The sequence below is a fragment of the Hyperolius riggenbachi genome, chromosome 1 (assembly GCF_040937935.1).
Source record: "Hyperolius riggenbachi isolate aHypRig1 chromosome 1, aHypRig1.pri, whole genome shotgun sequence".
In the NCBI taxonomy this organism is placed as follows: domain Eukaryota; kingdom Metazoa; phylum Chordata; class Amphibia; order Anura; family Hyperoliidae; genus Hyperolius; species Hyperolius riggenbachi.
This window is the reverse complement of record NC_090646.1, coordinates 665,080,493-665,099,307: the sequence shown is the minus strand read 5'-3', so window position 1 is coordinate 665,099,307 and position 18,815 is coordinate 665,080,493. Positions and strand designations below refer to the sequence as shown.

At 46.1% G+C, this 18,815-nt stretch overlaps 2 protein-coding genes across 3 annotated transcripts in view; both read left to right on the top strand.

The window, feature by feature from the left end:
- Nucleotides 1-18,815, top strand: part of LOC137532290 (NACHT, LRR and PYD domains-containing protein 12-like) — a 362,324-nt gene that overhangs the window by 155,453 nt on the left and 188,056 nt on the right. The window lies entirely within an intron of this gene.
- On the top strand, nucleotides 278-16,841 carry LOC137532328 (uncharacterized). The gene is made up of 4 exons (XM_068252741.1): nucleotides 278-3,700; nucleotides 8,280-8,392; nucleotides 13,525-16,133; nucleotides 16,618-16,841. Exon 3 carries the CDS (start codon nucleotides 13,527-13,529, stop codon nucleotides 14,613-14,615), a length of 1,089 nt encoding a protein of 362 aa, XP_068108842.1. The 5' UTR covers nucleotides 278-3,700; nucleotides 8,280-8,392; nucleotides 13,525-13,526; the 3' UTR covers nucleotides 14,616-16,133; nucleotides 16,618-16,841.

Genomic DNA, 18,815 nt, shown 5'->3' with positions numbered 1-18,815 from the left:
TCGAAAAGACACTTCTCAATCTTGGCATACAAGGAGTTCTATCTTATCTTTTTCAAGACATATCTTACGTGTTTTCTGTGTTCCGACAAATTGTGTGAAAAAATGAGTATATCGTCTAAATAGACGAGAACCAACCGCCCGAGGACTTCCCTGAAAACCTTATTGATGAGCTCTTGGAAGACGGCGGGTGCGTTGCACAACCCGAAGGGCATAACACGATACTCGTAGTGCCCGTCGGGTGTGTTGAACGCCGTCTTCCACTCGTCACCCTCTCTTATGCGAATCAGGTTGTATGCCCCTCTGAGATCAAGTTTGGTGAAAACACCAGCATCGGTAATCTGGGCGAATAAATTATCAATCAGGGGAAGAGGGTAACGATTCTTTACAGTGATCTTGTTCAGTCCTCTGTAGTCAATACATGGCCGCAGGCCACCGTCCTTTTTCTGTACAAAAAAGAAGCGACCTAGAAGGACGGATGAAGCCTTTGGCCAAGTTTTCTTTGATGTATTCTTGCATGGCAAGCTTCTCAGGCCCAGAAAGATTATATAAATGGCCCCTAGGGGGCATACAACCTGATCTCAACTCAATAGGGCAGTCAAAGGCCCGATGAGGAGGAAGCTTGTCTGCTGCCTTAGGGCAGAAAACATCCGCAAAATCAGAGTACTGAGTAGGCAATCCCTCCACTTGGACCTTAGTAGCACATACCGTGACTTTCTCCAAACAATGATGATGACAATAAGGAGACCAATTTAATAATTGTCTGGAACTCCAGTCAATCTGAGGGGAGTGCTGTTGAAGCCACGGCATGCCAAGGATCACAGTGGAGGTAGCCATCTTGAGGACCAGAAATTGTATTTGTTCTTTATGCAGAACCCCAATCTGACATAACAATACAGGAGTCTGAGAGAGAGATCGGTTTCCCTGCAGTGGTGAATCGTCCACTGCCATGACAACGAGCTGATGTTCCAAAGACGTGAGAGGGAAACCAAACTTAACTGCAAAATCATAATCCATAAAATTGGCCGCAGAGCCCGAGTCTACAAAGGCCTGAGTGACCCGAACCTGATCTTTCCAGGTAATAGAACATGGAAGAAGTAGGCGACTATCCCTTAACGATAAGACTGAGTCGTCTAGAGAGGCACTACCGACTATCACTGAACGGTATAATTTCTCTGTTTCGATGGGACAATCCTGGACCAAGTGTCCTGTCTCTGCACAATGTACCCGTTTCTCATCTTTCTTCACCTCCGTGAACCTAGCCTGAGTAACCTGCATCGGCTTCTCCTGAGGAGAGGGAGAAGCACGACAGGTATTAACGGAAGATCTCCCTGGTGCTCTACTGCGAGTCTGCTTGTAATACCGGACTCGCCGATCAATTTTAATAGCTAGAGAAATTGCCTCATCCATAGTCCTGGGCTCTGGATGACCTAGCATTAACTCAGCAACTGCATCAGATAACCCCGATAAAAAACAGTCAAGCAAAGCATATTGCCCCCATCTAGTTGATACTGCCCATCTTCTAAATTCTGCGGCGTAAACTTCCACGGGGTTATGCCCCTGTCTGAGGGTCTTAAGCTTCCTTTCTGCGGTTATAGCTAAATCGGGATCATCATATATAACAGCCATTGCTTTAAAAAAGTCTTGAACAGATACTAAGGCTTCATGATTATCTGGGAGACTGTAGGCCCAGGATTGCGAATCTCCAGACAATAATGTTTTAATAAATGTGACCCTCTGACTTTCAGACCCTGATAAACTAGGACATAACTCAAAATAAGAAAGGCACCGATTTTTAAAATTCCGAAAATCGGCCCTATGCCCAGAGAACCTTTCCAGGAGAGGCAGTCTGGGCTCCAAAACCAGAGGGGATAGCACTGGTGCATCAGGTGCTTGAATGGTGTGCACCTCCTCAGACAATTGACTAATCTGAGTCTGTTGGGTGTTAACCGTAAGAGTAAGGAGCGAGCAGAAGACCGGAGCGGAGGACAGAGAAGAGCGACGTGGACATCTTGTGGTGCTGTGGATGGAAGAAGCGGAAGAGCGGAGGAGGCCTGCCAGGACCGGAGCGGAGGAGGCCAGCCAGGACCGGAGCGGGAGCGGAGGAGGACTTTCAGGACCGGAGCGGAGGAGGACTTTCAGGACCGGAGCGGAGGAGGACTGCCAGGACCAGAGCGGAGGAGGCCAGCCAGGACCGGAGCAGAGGAGGCCAGCCAGGACCGGAGCAGAGGAGGCCAGCCAGGACCGGAGCAGAGGAGGCCAGCCAGGACCGGAGCGGTGCGGAGGAGGCCAGCCCGGAGCGGAGGAGGCCAGCGAGGAGCAGGAGCGGAGGAGGCCAACCAGGACCGGAGGGGGAGCGGAGGAGGCCAGCGAGGACCGGAGAGGAAGAGCGGAAGAGGCCAGCCAGGACCGGAGCGGAGGAGGCCAGTGAAGACCCGATCGAAGGGCAGAGAGAAGCGGAAGACTTAGCCTGGTTGATCGTCCAAGTGTCGGTAAGCCCTTTTCTTTTTTCCCCCTATTCTCCCTGCTGCAGCGCGCCATAGCATTTACCCGAGGACTATTAGTAGAGTAAAATGACACGTAATTAGCTAGACATTTTTTTTTTTTGCACAACTATATGGTTTGCATTTTTTGATTTATGACACAGGTAAAATCAAATTAATTTGCACTGTCGGCCAAAATTATCAACCATATTATTGCAGCATGCTAGCAGCCACTCTGAAATGAGGTCTGTTTTTATTACATGTTATGTGGGGACAGTTGCGTTAAGGGGCCCACTGATTTTAGCAATTTAGGGGGGGTCAGCCGCTTTGGTATGAGGTCTGATATTATTGCATGTTACGTAGGGACAGTTGTGCTAAGGGGCCCACAGCTGTCAGGCATTTAGCGGGGTCAGCCGCTCTGACATGAGGTCTTATATTATTGCGTATTATGTGGGTACAGTTGGGCTAAGGGGCCCACTGCTGTCAGCCATTTAGAGGGGTCAGCTGCTCTGAAATGAGGTCTGATATTATTGCGTATTATGTGGGTACAGTTGCGCTAAGGGGTCCACTGCTGTCAGTCATTTAGGTGGGGTCAGCTGCACTGATATGTCTAATATTGCTTATTGTATTGGGACAATTGCGCTAAGGGGCCCACTGCTTTTAGTCATTTAGAGGGGTCCGCTGCTGTGAAATGAGGTCTGTTTTTATTGCTTAATATTACGTATTATGTGGGGACAGTTGCTCTAAGGGGCCCACTGCTGTTAGTCATTTAGGGGGGTCAGCCGCACTGATTTGTCTGATATTGCTTATTATATTGGGACAGTTGCGCTAAGGGGTCCACTGCTGTCAGTCATTTAGAGGGGTCAGCCGCTCTGAAATGAGGTCTGATTTTATTGCATGTTATGTGGGGACAGTTGCGCTAAGGGGCCCACTGCTTTCAGTAATTTAGGGGGGATCAGCCGCTCTGAAATGAGGTCTGATATTATTGCTTAATATTGCGTATTATGTGGGGACAGTTGTGCTAAGGGGCCCACTGCTGTCAGTGGAGCGGGAGCGGAGGAGGCCAACCAGGACCGGAGGGGGAGCGGAGGAGGCCAGCGAGGACCGGAGAGGAAGAGCGGAAGAGGCCAGCCAGGACCGGAGCGGAGGAGGCCAGTGAAGACCCGATCGGAGGGCAGAGAGAAGCGGAAGACTTAGCCTGGTTGATCGTCCAAGTGTCGGTAAGAAACCCTTTTTATATTTTTTTCCCTATTCTCCCTGCTGCAGCGCGCCATAGCATTTACCCGAGGACTATTAGCAGAGTAAAATGACACGTAATTAGCTAGACATCCTTTTTTTTTTTTGCACAACTATACGGTTTGCATTTTTTGATTTATGACACAGGTAAAATCAAATTAATTTGCACTGTCGGCTAAAATTATCAACCATATTATTGCAGCATGCTAGCAGCCACTCTGAAATGAGGTCTGTTTTTATTACATGTTATGTGGGGACAGTTGCTAAGGGGCCCACTGATTTTAGTAATTTAGGGGGGTCAGCCGCTTTGGTATGAGGTCTGATATTATTGCATGTTATGTAGGGACAGTTGTGCTAAGGGGCCCACTGCTGTCGGGCATTTAGAGGGGTCAGTCGCTGTGAATTGAGGTCTGATTTTATTGCTTAATATTACGTATTATGTGGAGACAGTTGCGCTAAGGGGCCACTGCTGTCAGTCATTTAGGGGGGCAGCCGCTCTGAAATAAGGTCTGATTTTATTGCATGTTATGTGGGGGCAGTTGTGCTAAGGGGCCCACTGCTGTCAGTCATTTAGGGGGGTCAGCCGTTCTGAAATGAGGTCTGATATTATTGCTTAATATTGCGTAATATGTGGGGACAGTTGTGCTAAGGGGCCCACTGCTGTCAGTCATTTAGAGGGGTCAGCCGCTGTGAAATGAGGTCTGATATTATTGCGTATTATGTGGGGGCAGTTGTGCTAAGGGGCCCAATGCTGTCAGTCATTTAGAGGGGTCAGCCGCTCTGAAATGAGGTCTGATTTTATTGCATATTTGCGCTAAGGGGCCCACTGCTTTCAGCCATTTGGGTGGTCAGCCGCTCTGAAATGAGGTCTGAATGTATTGTATTTTATGTGGGGACAGTTGTGCTAAGGGGCCCACTGCTGTCAGTCATTTAGAGGGGTCAGCCGCTCTGAAATGAGGTGTGATATTATTGCTTAATATTATTGCATATTATTTGGGGACAGTTGTGCTGAGGGGCCCACTGCTGTCAGTCATGTAGGGGGGTCAGCCGCTCTGAAATGAGGTCAGATATTATTGCTTAATATTGCATATTATGTGGGGACAGTTGTGCTAAGGGGCTCACTACTCTCAGTCAACGGGGTCATCCGCTCTGAAATGAGGTCTGATATTATTGCGTATTATGTGGGGACAGTTGTGCTAAGGGGCCCACTGCTTTCAGTCATTTAGAGGGGTCAGCCGCTCTGAAATGAGGTCTGAATGAATTGCATTTTATGTGGGTACAGTTGCGCTAAGGGGCCCACTGCTGTCAGTCATTTAGGGGGGTGAGCCGCACTGATATGTCTAAAATTGCTTATTGTATTGGGACAGTTGCTCTAATGGGTCCACTGCTGTCAGTCATTTAGAGGGGTCAGCCTCTCTGAAATGAGGTCTGATATTATTGCATGTTATGTGGGGACAGTTGCGCTAAGGGGCCCACTGCTTTCCGTAGTTTAGGGTGGGGGAGTCAGCCGGTTTGATGTGAGGTCTGATATTATTGCATGTTATGTGGGGACAGTTGCGCTAAGGGGCCCACTGCTGTCAGTCATTTAGAGGGGTCAGCCGCTCGGAAATGAGGTCTGATATTATTGCTTAATATTATTGCGTATTATGTGGGGACAGTTGTGCTAAGGGGCCCACTGTTGTCAGTCATGTAGGGGGGCCAGACGCTCTGAAATGAGGTCTGATATTCTTGCTTAATATTGCGTATTATGTGGGGACAGTTGTGCTAAGGGGCCCACTGCTGTCAGTCATGTAGGGGGGCCAGCCGCTCTGAAATGAGGTCGGATAGTCTTGCTTAATATTGCGTATTATGTGGGGACAGTTGTGCTAAGGGGCCCACTGCTGTCAGTCATTTAGAGCGGTCAGCCGCTCTGAAATGAGGTCTGATATTGTTGCGTATTATGTGGGGGCAGTTGTGCTAAGGGGCCCACTGCTGTCAGTCATTTAGGGGGGTCAGCCGCTCTGAAATGAGGTATGATGTTATTGCTTAATATTATTGCATATAATGTGGTGACAGTGTGCTAAGGGGCCCACTGCTGTCAGTCAGAGGGTTCAGCCACTCTGAAATAAGGTCTGATATTATTGCGTATTATGTGGGGACAGTTGTGCTAAGGGGCCCACTGCTGTCAGTTATTTAGAGGGGTCAGCCGCTCTGAAATGAGGTCTGATTTTATTGCATATTTGCGCTAAGGGGCCCACTGCTTTCAGCCATTTGGGTGATCAGCCGCTCTGAAATGAGGTCTGAATGTATTGCATTTTATGTGGGGACAGTTGTGCTAAGGGGCCCACTGCTTTCAGTAATTTAGGGGGGGTCAGCTGCTTTGATATGAGGTCTGATATTATTGCATGTTATGTGGGGACAGTTGCGCTAAGGGGCCCAATGCTTTTAGTCATTTAGAGGGGTCAGCCGCTGTGAAATGAGGTCTGATTTTATTGCATGTTATGCAGGGACAGTTTTGCTAAGGGGCCCACTGCTGTCAGCCATTTAGAGGGGTCAGCCGCTCTGAAATGAGGTCTGATATTATTGCGTATTATGTGGGTACAGTTGCGCTAAGGGGCCCACTGCTGTCAGTCATTTAGGGGGGGTCAGCTGCACTGATATGTCTAATATTGCTTATTGTATTGGGACAGTTGCTCTAATGGGTCCACTGCTATCAGTCATTTAGAGGGGTCAGCCGCTCTGAAATGAGGTCTGATTTTATTGCATGTTATGTGGGGACAGTTGCGCTAAGGGACCCACTGCTTTCAGTAACTTAGGGGGGGGGGGGGGGGGGGGTCAGCCGCTCTGAAATGAGGTCTGATATTATTGCTTAATATTGCGTATTATGTGGGGACAGTTGTGCTAAGGGGCCTACTGCTGTCAGTCATTTAGGGGGGTCAGCCGCTCTGAAATGAGGTCTGATATTATTGCATATTATGTGGGGACAGTTGTGCTATGGGGCCCACTGCTGTCAGTCATTTAGGGGGGTCAGCCGCTCTGAAATGAGGTCTGATATTATTGCATATTATGTGGGGACAGTTGTGCTAAGGGGCCCACTGCTGTCAGTCATTTAGGGGGGTCAGCCGCTCTGAAATGAGGTCTGATATTATTGCATATTATGTGGGGACAGTTGTGCTAAGGGGTCCACTGCTTTCAGTCATTTAGAGGGGTCAGCCGCTCTGAAATGAGGTCTGATATTATTGCATATTATGTGGGGACAGTTGCGCTAAGGGGCCCACTGCTTTTAGTCATTGGGGGGGGGGGTTAGCCGCTCTGAAATTAGGTTAGATTGTATTGCATATTATGTGCGCTAAGGGGCCCACTGCTGCTAGTCATTTAGGGGTGTCAGCCGTGCTGAAATAAGGTCTGATATTATTGCATATTGTGGGGAAAGTTGCGCTACGGGGGCCCACAAATGAGGGAGAATTAAACAGTTGTAAACTGGAGTTTGTGATTAAAATCAGACTTAATTCCCGCAGGTGTGTGCATGGGAGACGGGGTTACTTATCCAGAAGTCTGCCGGCTTGTATACGTATCAAACCTCTTGCATGTGGCCTATGGAACGTGTTGCAAGACTCTCTCTACCGCACACTTCCTCCTTTCGGCTTGATGGAGGAAGTGTGCTGTAGTGTGCCTTTCGACGTGTCCCGTAGGCTGCGAGCAAGACGTTTGATACGCATAGAAGCCGGCGGACTTCTGGTTAAGTAACCCACTTTCTTCCAGGTGCACACCTGATACAATCCAGTCTCATTTTAATCACAAATTCCAGTTAATAACTCGTGGACCTATCCCTAGCACTAACCTATTATTCAGAACTTTACAGAGTACATAGTCCTGTCAGTTTCCTCATAGAAGCTCACAATTTAATCCTACTATAGTTATAGTCTAACGTGTGTGTGTGTATGTATATATATATATATAGATAGATAGACTTTTATATATATACTAGTAAAAAAACGGGCACTAGGTCACAGCCGCTACCATCCCCCCCGCAATGCACTCACATACGCGTCCTGCTTGCTCGTTCCCCACCACTGTCTGAAGAATATGCATACAAGGGGCTCGATTCACAAAGCAGTGCTAACTTTTAACTTTTAGTTAGCGCGCGCAAAGTTTAAGCATGCATCTTAAACGTCGCACGGTGCGATGATTCAGGTGCACCCGGTGCGATGTTAAAGGCGCACCCAATGCAACTTTTCAGACGCATCCGGTGCGCCGCTTCGCGCGGGGCTGAACTTTGCGCTCGATAACTTAGCGCGGCATTAGTTACTTTAGACGTGCTATGGGCTTGTAGGACGTGCTAACTAATTTAGCACTGCTTTTTGAATGGAGCCCAGGGAGCTGCTTGCTTGGCAGTTGGAAAAAGCTGTTATTTCCTATAATGCAATGAAAACCTTTGTGAACTACAGACAACAAACGGTCAGGTCCGGCACAAATTACCAGGGACACAGGGACGCTGCTAAACTACTGGATGCAGTGACACAGGGCTTTTATTATATAGCATTATATATTTTTTTTATCATATATTATTATTTTTTTTTATAGCAAACATTTGGAACTGAGTATCCGAGGACAGCGAGGTCCAAATTTGAAGACACAGAAGAGCTGAGGCGTGCAGCGAAGTGAAAGCTCACCTGTTCGATATCAGAAAGAAGTTGGTAAGATGCATACTGGCTACTCTTTTATATCAGCCCATGGGGGGGGGGGGGGGGGGGGGTGGGGGGTTGGATGGATGGGGTGTAGGACCAGAGGTGAGCTTACGAGTACTAACGAGTGGCTAAGCACTCAAAATCATGATTTAAATGAGGCTTCATTGCCTCAGGTGTGTGGTTGGAAACAAAGGGTTATTTACCCAAAAATCTGTGGTATATGGTGCGCTCCGAATGGCTTGCAAATGTCCTATTGGACACGTTGCAAGCCTCACTATGCGCACTTCCTCCTTGCTTGTAGGAAGAAGTGTGCGTAGTGAGCTATTTGGAGCACTAGATATACCACGGACTTATGGGTAAATAACCTCTTGTTTTCCCGCTGCACAACTGAGGCAATGAAGCCTTATTTAAATCACGAATTTGAGTGCTTAGCCACTCGTTAGTACTCGTGAGCCCACCTCTATGTGGCCAAATTTACTTGGGGTGTGGATTTCAAAGGACAACTGAAGTGAGAGGGATATGGAGGCTGCCATATTTATTTCCATCTAAGCAATGCCAGTTGCAGGGCCCTTCTGCTGATCCTCTGCCTCGAATACTATTAGCCATAGCCCTTGAACAAGCATGCAGCAGAGCAGGTGTTTTGTGACATTAAAGTCAGATCTGACAAGACTAGCTGCATGCTTGTTTCTGGTGTTATTCAGATACTACTGCAGAGAAATAGACTAGCAGGGCTGTCAATCCCCTTTAAGGGAACCATAACTGAGAGGGATATAAATGTTTCCTTTTTAACGATACCAGTTGCTAGTCGGTCCTGCTGATCTCTGTTTGCAGCAGTGGCTGAATCCCACACCCAGTCTTCCTTCAGTCAGCGCACCTGATCTGCATGCTCGTTCAGGGGCTGAGACACAGGATCAGCAAGAGAGTCAGGCAACTGGCATTATTTTAAACGGAAAAAAAATTCATATCCTTCTCAGTTAAGGTCCCCTTTAATGTGCAACTGGACCCAATTCAGTTAACCAATGAAATTCACCTAAACTTAGGTAGCTAGCCCCTCCTATGTATATGTAGCCAAATGTACCTTGGTATTAGCAGCCCTGTTGCCAGTATAACAAACCAGGTGTGCTCCATTATTAGCTCGCCACCTCACACGAGGGTAGGCAGAACACATACACACAAGAAAGGACTTGCAGTACACATACATGAGTGCAGGCATAACACACACATACTTCTGTACAACACATAGGAGAGACGGTAACATGGGCAGTACAGTCACCAACTCACTGCTCAGGCTGGAGGCAATTCGGGTGTGTCAGGTCAGAAGCTAGTGGCTTGTTGGGAGGGTGGCTCAGGCTGGAGTCTGGCCGCTGGTGGGCTATTGTTGAGGGTGTGCAGCTCACCTTGGTGCCCCTCAGTGCGGTAGATACAATTTTACTGGCTCCAGGCTCTTTTAGACGTTAGAGCACCAGCCAGCCGCTTTGTCTGCGCTGTCTACTCTCTCTGCAATGTCGCGCACACACCAAAACAAGAAGTACTATGTGCAGCATCACTGAGAGGAGATGGCGTGGATCAGGGGGCTGGCTGGTGCTCTAGCATCTAAGAGAGCCCAGCCAATGAAGCTGTATATACCAGGCATGGGCTCAAATTCGGCTTCGGGTGATCCTGATAGTTACTATCCGGATTTCACCCAGTAATGGTGTGCGGGCTGGGTGGGGGGGGGGGGGGGGGTCAAGCTTACCCATCTGACGTCTTCTTCGCTCGTCCCTCGGCGCCTCCCACGATGTGTTCCATGCGGCGTCACAGAAGGAGGAAGTGTTTGTAATCACGTGACGCTGCGTGGAATGCATCGTGGGAGTCGCCGAGGGACGAGCGAAGAAGACGTCAGCTAGGTAAGCTTGACCCCGCACAGCATTACTGGGTGAAATCCGGATAGTAACTATCAGGATCACCCGAAGCCAAATTTGAGCCCATGCCTGGTATATACTACCGCCCAAGGAGCTTGTTAAGCAGGGGGAAGGTGAGAAGTGGTAGGAAGGATTGAAGTCAGGCCCCCAGCTTCTTCACTTGGAGCGTGCGTTCCCCCTACCTCACACTGCTCGGGACTGCTCCTGGCCGCGGAGCCCTGCCCCCCAGTGGTAACTAAGCACCTTGCCGCGGCCAATCTCAACCCGCCCAGCCAATCACTGTGACGCAGGCAGAGGAGTGCTCCTGCAGTGTTCAGCGACGGCTTTCCCTATTGTGCGAGAGCCTGGTATTGAAAGTAGGCAATAAAGTGCTCCGCTGCCTGCAGTTTGTTTACAGCACTGACTTTTGGCAGCTGGGTGGGGTTTCAAAACTACCGAACGGCCCGCCCACTCAATTAGTCCTAGGGAGAACACTGTTCTCAATTGGATTAAAGTCGGGACTCATTTCTTCACTTTTGTGGGGTTTTTTTTTGGGGGGGGGGTCATTTTTATGCTGAAATGTCCACTGGTGCCGAAGGGCAAGTTTCTCTGCAGACTGCCTGATGATGTTGTCATTGTGAATCCTCTTGTTTTGCTCTTTTTTTATGGTGCCTTTTAATTTGCCCACACATTAGAACGAATATGGGCAGATTCCACCAAGAGACAAATGTATCTCTAATTGAATCTGCCCATACACTACAGGCAGATTCCCGTCCGATTTCAGCATGAAATCATCCGGGAATAGGCTGAGCCGCCGCGTCCGCCCTGCCCCAAAATGTATAAATGTATGTTGTGTAGTGCATTTATACATTACCTGTCCTGTAGCAGCTCGCCGGGTACATCCGTCCATCTCGCCGGGTAAGCCGCATACACGCTAGCTGTGCGCTATACACGCTATGTCTGACGTCAGCCACTATACGCCTTCGTGACATCAGACATAACGCCGCTGGCGTGTATGTGGAACCCGGCAAGATGGATGGAAACTGCGTGGAGGCTGACACCGGACAGGTAATGTATAAATGCACTACACTACATACATTTATACATTGCAGCGGCGGGGGTTTCGTCGCTCGTTCGTAATTTGACCGCCACGCACCGACCAACCAACCTTGGTCCGACATTTTCCAACATGTGCAATCGACTGTGTGGCCAATTTCTGTCCCGAAATTGGTCGCTTTGTCAGTCGGGCATGCACTTGGCAGCATCAATTTTCAACCAATTTGATTATAATAATCGAATTGGATGGTCGGTTGGTTGGTCGCCTAGTGTATGGCCCCCTTTACTGTGATTAGGTTCCCTGGTCCATTGGCTGGAAAACGCCACCAAAGCATTAGTTTCCCACAATCATGTTTGACAGTGGGGATGGTGTTCTTTGAGTTGAAGGTTGCTTTTTCATTGTGACCAAACAATTCAATTTTTGTTTCATCTGACCATAACACAGAACGCCACAATTCTTCTTCTTTGTCCAGATGAGCATTTGCAAAGGCTAAGTGAGCTTTTGTGTGCCTTATCTGGAGAAGTGGCATCCTCCTTGGTCTGCATCTATGGAACCCAGCAGTGTGCAGTGTCTCGTAGGATTCTCTGCCTTGAGACCTTTCCAACAGTGTCCAGATTAACCAGGATGGCCTTGTTGGTGATCCTTGGATACTTTTTCACCTCTCTTATGCCCCATCTACACGATACGATTACGATTAATTTTACGATCCGATTAAATCCGACATGCCCGATCGGGATTCATTTCAACTCGATTTTCCATTGTTTTGCAATGGCAAATTGAATTGAATCGAATCCTGATCGGACATGTCGGATTTAATCGAATCGCACAAACAATCGTATCGTGTACATTGGGCTTTATTATCATCCTGGCCAGCACAGAAGTCAGTTTTGGCTTCCGACTACGTCTTCTGAGATTTAACAGTGCGGAACATCGTGTTTTTTTTTAACCACCTTGGCGGTAATGACAAGCTCAGCTCGTCCATTACCACCGCGGTGGATTTCATTTACATTTTTCATTTACATATTTTTTTTAAAAAAACACGCAGCAAGCAGAGACCCCCCCCCCCCCCCGAGACCCCTGTGCAGCCTGGCCAATCAGTGCCAGGCAGCGCTGAGGGGTGGATCAGGACTCCCTCTGACGTCACGACGTCGGTGACATCATCGCAGCCGTCACCATGGCGACGGGGAAGCCCTAATGTAAATCCCGATCAGAACGGGATTTCCTGATGGACCTGATCGCCGGAGCCAATCGGAGGGGGTGGGGGGAGTGCTAGGCTAGCTACATGATTTTACAAAAAAAATAAAAAAAATTGTGCTGCGCCGCCACCCTGGCCGTTCTAATAGAACACCAGGGTGGTTAATTAATTATACTTTGCATTGTAGCCACTGAAACTACAAAACCTTCACAAATGGCCTTATAGGCCTTCTCTGACTTGTGATGTGAGCAGCCACAATGTGTGTAGCTGCAGGTCCTCACTGAGCTCCTTTGTCTTAGCCATGACTGTCCACAAACCAATTCCAGAGAGCTGCCATTTTTCACCTGTTCAGTTTATTAAAACAGTTGTTCACACTTTATTGCTCAAATGTAAATAAAAGCTGAGAAAGGTGTTTCTAACACCCACACCCACACACTATATAGTGTTATTATCTTTTTGGAGATGCCTATATCATTTCCTGTCACTGTTTATGCAACCATCAATTTTTTTTTTTGTTCAAAATTTGCAAGGGGTGTGAATAATTATGGGCAGCACTGTATATGAGGGGACTGCTTAATACTGGTTACACATGGCTTACTCTGGTGGCTGGAGGTCTAACAATGTCTATGGTTAAAAATGGCTAAATGTACAGAGGGGGCAGTAGGGGCTAATGTGAGGTCATATTGCTAGCTGTACTTGGTGGGGAGAAATTAGCTAGTGGTGCACATATGGTTAACTATGAGGGTTTTTTTTTTTTTTTTTTTGACTCCGACTGTTAGTAAATATGGTTCAAAATACTGGGGGGGGGGGAACAAATTACTAACTATAGTGAGTGACTTGTGCTACCGAATACTATGTGCACATATAACTCCTGGATTGGGGCTCCAATCAACTAGTGTTTGTACAGGGTTAAGGGCTCCGATTACTGCTACAAAAACTTTAGTGTGCAGTTTGTATTTTGCTTTTTGAAAAAAGTATATTAGCTAAAACCTTTTTTTCCAATTTTCAGCCATGCCGAAGTGCTTTGCCAAAGGATGTGCCAACACGACTGGCAAAAAGGGGATGAGTCCAGATGTGATGTTGTACAAGTTTCCGAGAGAGCCTGAACTACTCCGTCAATGGTGTCACAACATTGGCGTGCCAGATGATATTATGGACAGACTGATCGAGGAGGTCATCGAGGACAAGCGTGGTGATAAGTATAGACTGTGTTCTTGTCATTTCTTGTCTAGCTGTTTGTACACCACAGAAGAAAAGAAGGCTTTGAAGAGTGATGCCGTGCCTACAGTCTTCTCCCCTGATTCTGAAGCAGTGAAAAGGGACAAAAAATGGCACCACGCCTTATTCAAACGCATGCGGACTCAGCCCCCTTCAACAGCAAGCGGAGGAGTAACTGTACACTGTTGTCTCTGTAAATTTTGTGTGTGTCCCTGTCATAAACAGGTAAGTAATGCTTCTACCACACAAGCAACAACATCCACACAAACAGAGGCAATTGACTTTGACATTTCAAACGCGCATGATCCAAACATCATAGAATTGTTGATTAGGTCACGCAGCATGGATCATGCATACCCTACACGCAAACAGACACAGGAAACCTCTCCATGTACACCAGAGAAGGAACAGGATGAAATTCCACCACCTCTTAATTCACCCCCCATAAAGGTTTGTGTGGAACACATCCCCACACTAGAAAGTCCTTCCACCTCCTCAAGTGGTTTCCAAAACTGTCCAAAAGAGGTCTTTTACATGGATAGCTCAACTACCACTCCTTCATCCACTGCATCCATTCCAAAAGGGAACTACTATAAAGATGAAGATTATGTTCCCTATGAGTCTGAGCTCACTGCAGACTGCAATGTGTCCTCCGATTCTGAGAACACGGTTGTAGAACCCCCCCAATTATCAGAAGCTGAAAGTGTTGTGCATGACCATAAATTTATTGTCTTTGAGTCCTGCCTTGACACACTGTTGTCAAAATTACATTGCCCCATAGAGGACTGTTTTGAGGCCATTAGAAGAATTGAAAAAAAAAACCCGTGGCACAATGCTTACTGTATACACCACGTGTTCTGGAGGACACAGGCAGAAACTTAGGCAAAGTCAGCCCATAGTCAAAAAATTTGCCGCAGGAAATTTGGTCATTGCCTCTGCGCTTGTTTCCAGTGGGTCTAGCTTTACTAAAGTCGCAGAAATGATGAACTTTGCCGGTATTAAGTTTTTATCTGCCAACTCATTCTACAAATACCAGCGACGTTACATTTTCCCCGCCATTGACCACAACTGGCAGTTGGAGAAATTGCGTGTGAAAGAACTCTTGTCTCAGAAGCCTTTTTTCCTGTGCGGTGACGGCCAATGCGACAGTCCCGGCTATTCCGCCAAATTTTGCACTTACACTTTTTGGGATGCCGCTCCAAACTTGTTCTGGATTTTGAAGTTGTGCAAGTTTCGCAGACAACCTCGGCGTCTGCCATGGAAAAGGAAGGCTTCAAAACTTGCCTGGACAGAATTGGCCAATCATTTGGGTGCAAGTTATAGGGACTGACAGACATGTTGGCATTCGTCACCTGATGTCAGTGGACTACACCGAAATAGATCACCAATTTGATATGTGGCATTACATCAAACCATTCAAGAAACAACTGATCGCTGCTGCATCCAAAAACAAAAATAAAGAATTAAGGCCATGGATAGGGATGATAGTCAACCACTTTTATTGGAGCAGCAGAACATCCCGAGATAATGCCAATGTCTTCAGGGCCAAATTGCTGTCCCTGTTGCATCACATTGTAGGTGAGCATGAGTGGAAGGACGGAGACAGAACACACCGCTGTGAGCATGGCCCGGTTGAGGTTGAGGGTAGAGTAAATAAGTGGCTCACTACCAAAATGCCTGCATTTGATGCCTTGTCCAAATTAATTACAAGCCCAAAGCTGGACAAGGATATCCCTCACCTCACTCTCTTTTGTCAGACCGGTATCCTAGAGACCTTCCATAGCATGGTTTTGAAGTACGGACTGAAAAGAATCCATTATTCCATGGATTCTATGGAGGCCAGAACAAAATTGGCAGTTTTGGCCCATAATCGCAATGCAGGCCGACTACAAGCTGTAGTCAAAGATCCAAAATTGACATCTCAACCTCAAGGTACTACCCACACTCGATTAGAATTCCCGTGTAGCCAAAAGAAATGGGTAGTACCCAAAGTTTTCGAAAAGATGAATTTCGGTCATGTTTATCCCATCTTGACCGATACCATAAGAATTGTTACCGGTGACCTTACAAGCACATGGGTTTTCAGAAAGAGCTCATTACCGCCAAACATTGCTCGGCTGGAGAAACCCGAAAAAGAAGTGGCCGTTGCTGCACAGCTCACTAGATTTCCAACCAGTCAGTCACATCCTGTTCCATAGACAGAACAAAAAGCATTGTAGTAGCTACTGATGTCAGCCACACTTTCTCTTTAAAATGGGTTTGTTTTTGTTTTTTAGCATGATGAGTTCTTACGCTTTTTCTTTTCATTTAAAATTTAGAGTTCATTATTCGTTGAGTTGCGTTGAAAGTGCCCTGTTGGTGCTGTCGGTCTAGTGGGATGAACAGTTATATTTCATTTTGGTAAGTATTCATTGTTATGCTGTTTTTGAAGAATAAAATCGTAACTTTCAGGATAATTTTGTAAATGCCATGTCTTGTGTGTAGAAAAAAATGTTTTCTTTAGGTTCTCAACACGTGGTACTTCTGATGGTTCCAGGGGGTAAACAGGCTTGATATACTTCACCAAGAATAACAAATTTGGAGTTTAAAAAAAAAAAAAAAGATACATCCTATATAAACCCCACCAAATTAGTATTTTAGCTAATTAAAACAATAGTAAATGATTGGAAATTAAGAATCTACTATGTACTATGATTCAATATATATTGTCAAGGGTGTACTTGAGATAATGTTTACTATGCCAAGGGGGTACTTGGTGAATACAGGGTTTATATATAAGGGGTATATACCAAACAATGTTGAGAAACAATGTTTTATTCAGTTTGTGATTGCATTTTAAACATAATTTTGTTGTAATTGATTCTGATACATCGTATTTTTTTAGTTCATAGGTTCCCGTTGGATGTTGAAGTTAACCTTTCCCAAAGAATTTGTTTTTTTTTATATTATGCAGGCCGTTTACTTTTGTTCCAAAATATTGCAATGTTTATGCATGCCTGTTTTTGTTAGTTGTTACAAAGTTAAGGTGCCCGTGTGTTGCCAGCTGACTATTGTATAGATTCCATTTTGAGCAAATATGACCAGAGATGTAGGAAGGGGTTTGTTAGACATGGGGGGGTAGTGTTAGGAGTAGGTAGGGTGAAGTTTAGTCTTGGGCACAGGTAGGAGGGAGGTTAATGTTGGGTGTAGGTAAAAGGGAGGATACTGTTATGAATAGCTTTGGGGGGGAGGTTAGTGTTTGGTGGGATAGACATAGCTGATGAAGGTTATTGCTAAGTATAGGGCAGGCTAGGGTAATGGGGGGGGGGGGGGGGGTAAATTGTGCAAGTCTTAGTTGGGTGATCCTTCAGAGTACTTTTGTTGATGTAATGTCAACAAAAGTATAGCGCAAGGAGTGTTAACTCACTTGTTGCAAGTCTGAGTTCACCAATGCTGGCTGCTGTTACTACTTGGTTTTCCCTTTTAGCAGCCAGCATGTCTTCCTGCATCATGTGATTACACGACTGCAGGAAGAGATGACAGATGAGAGGAAGAGTTGTTTGGTGACAGGAGGACTGATGCACCCCAGTGTGCAGATGAAGTTACACAGCATGTTTTCCATTCGCAGGCAAATTGAGTGCATGTGTGGCTGCACAGGACACCAGTGACACTCCTTGCCATGGTAAGCTGTACTGGTGTGAAATAGTTGAGGAGTAATATACCTTAATTGGCACCTTAATTAATTTGAGCTAGATGTTTGATCGCCAAAAGTAGGGGTCAGGAAGGCATTTTTTTTCCCTGTGAAACACAATTTGGCTTATGTGTTTGCAGGGTTGTTTTCGCCTTCCTCTAGCTTGTTTTTTTTTTTTTTTTTTTTTTTTTAAGGGTTCTCTTATGTGCTCCCAAAAAAACTACTAGAATGTTCTGATTATAAATGATAAATTAAAATGTTACAGAGGCGCTATTCGTGACCTTGAGACTATACTGTGTACGCCTATCTGTTTATTGCCTGAGGAAGTGGGAACATATCCGTGAAACGCGTTGCACTGTTTGTTTTGGAGTATATTAATAAACCTGTTGTCATAAAACTGACGGTATCTTGTCTGCTTCGGGAAGGCGAGTCCACCACCACCTCCTGAGGGATTTTAAGCCTTTTAGAACCTTTTATCCTGCTGGCGCCTCTGTTCACTCTTACATTATCAATATCCACCCCTGGTGGAGGGGTGTTGCCCCTTATTTCCTTATCTACAGAGAGCGACTTTTAATCCTGAGTGAGGACAGGTCTAATCTCCTCACCTCCCTATACAGTGGTTACCTAGGAGGTAACCCACACTTGTGAGTATATACATTATATACTTTCCATTTCCAACCCCTTGTTTTGCATACTACACTATATTGGGCTCTCGGTATTTCTTTTGTCATTGTGTTTAAGTGTTTACTTTTACTGTTTTGAGAAGTGTATGTAAAGATTGTAGCTCTGTGTTTAGCAATTGAAAATCATGCTGCTTCTTCACCAAATCTATAGTTACTCTATGAAGAATTCAAGTCATAAAATGCACTACATCAGGCAATAGCACTGTTGGGAGACTCCCTAGGTTCTCCAAGACTGTTCTACAGATCTTTCTATCACCAAGTACAATTCCATAATTTTTAAGGATGAGCAGTTTATCAACTTCAATGAAAATATAACTACAATACCAAATTTTGTTACGTACATCTGCTGTACTCTGAATTGCACATACTGTTTACTGTATGTGACACTTGTTCATTGGTTATATGAAACAACATTGCGCTCTGACAAAATATTTTATGAGTTCATTACTAATGAGGGATTGCAGAAGAGAAGAGGTGTGGCTATTGCTGCTGAAATAGTGGCTGTTGCAGGCATACTGGCAGCTGCTTGTAAGTGGATGTTGGCATAGTGGTGTCTACCCCTTCCCTCCCCACATTTCATTCTCCATGTCCTTGATCAGAACTACAGTAGGCATTTAGCATAGTCCAACTGTACATACTATAGGTCAAACATTTTTCATATTAAGATTGCAATTACTAAGGGCCAACACAACAATGGAGAGGAGAGCGTCAAAACACACTGTTACAATT

Coding starts and splice junctions, on each gene's coding strand:
- LOC137532328 (XM_068252741.1), top strand. CDS start 13,527: ATGCCGAAGTGCTTTGCCAAAGGATGTGCCAACACGACTGGCAAAAAG.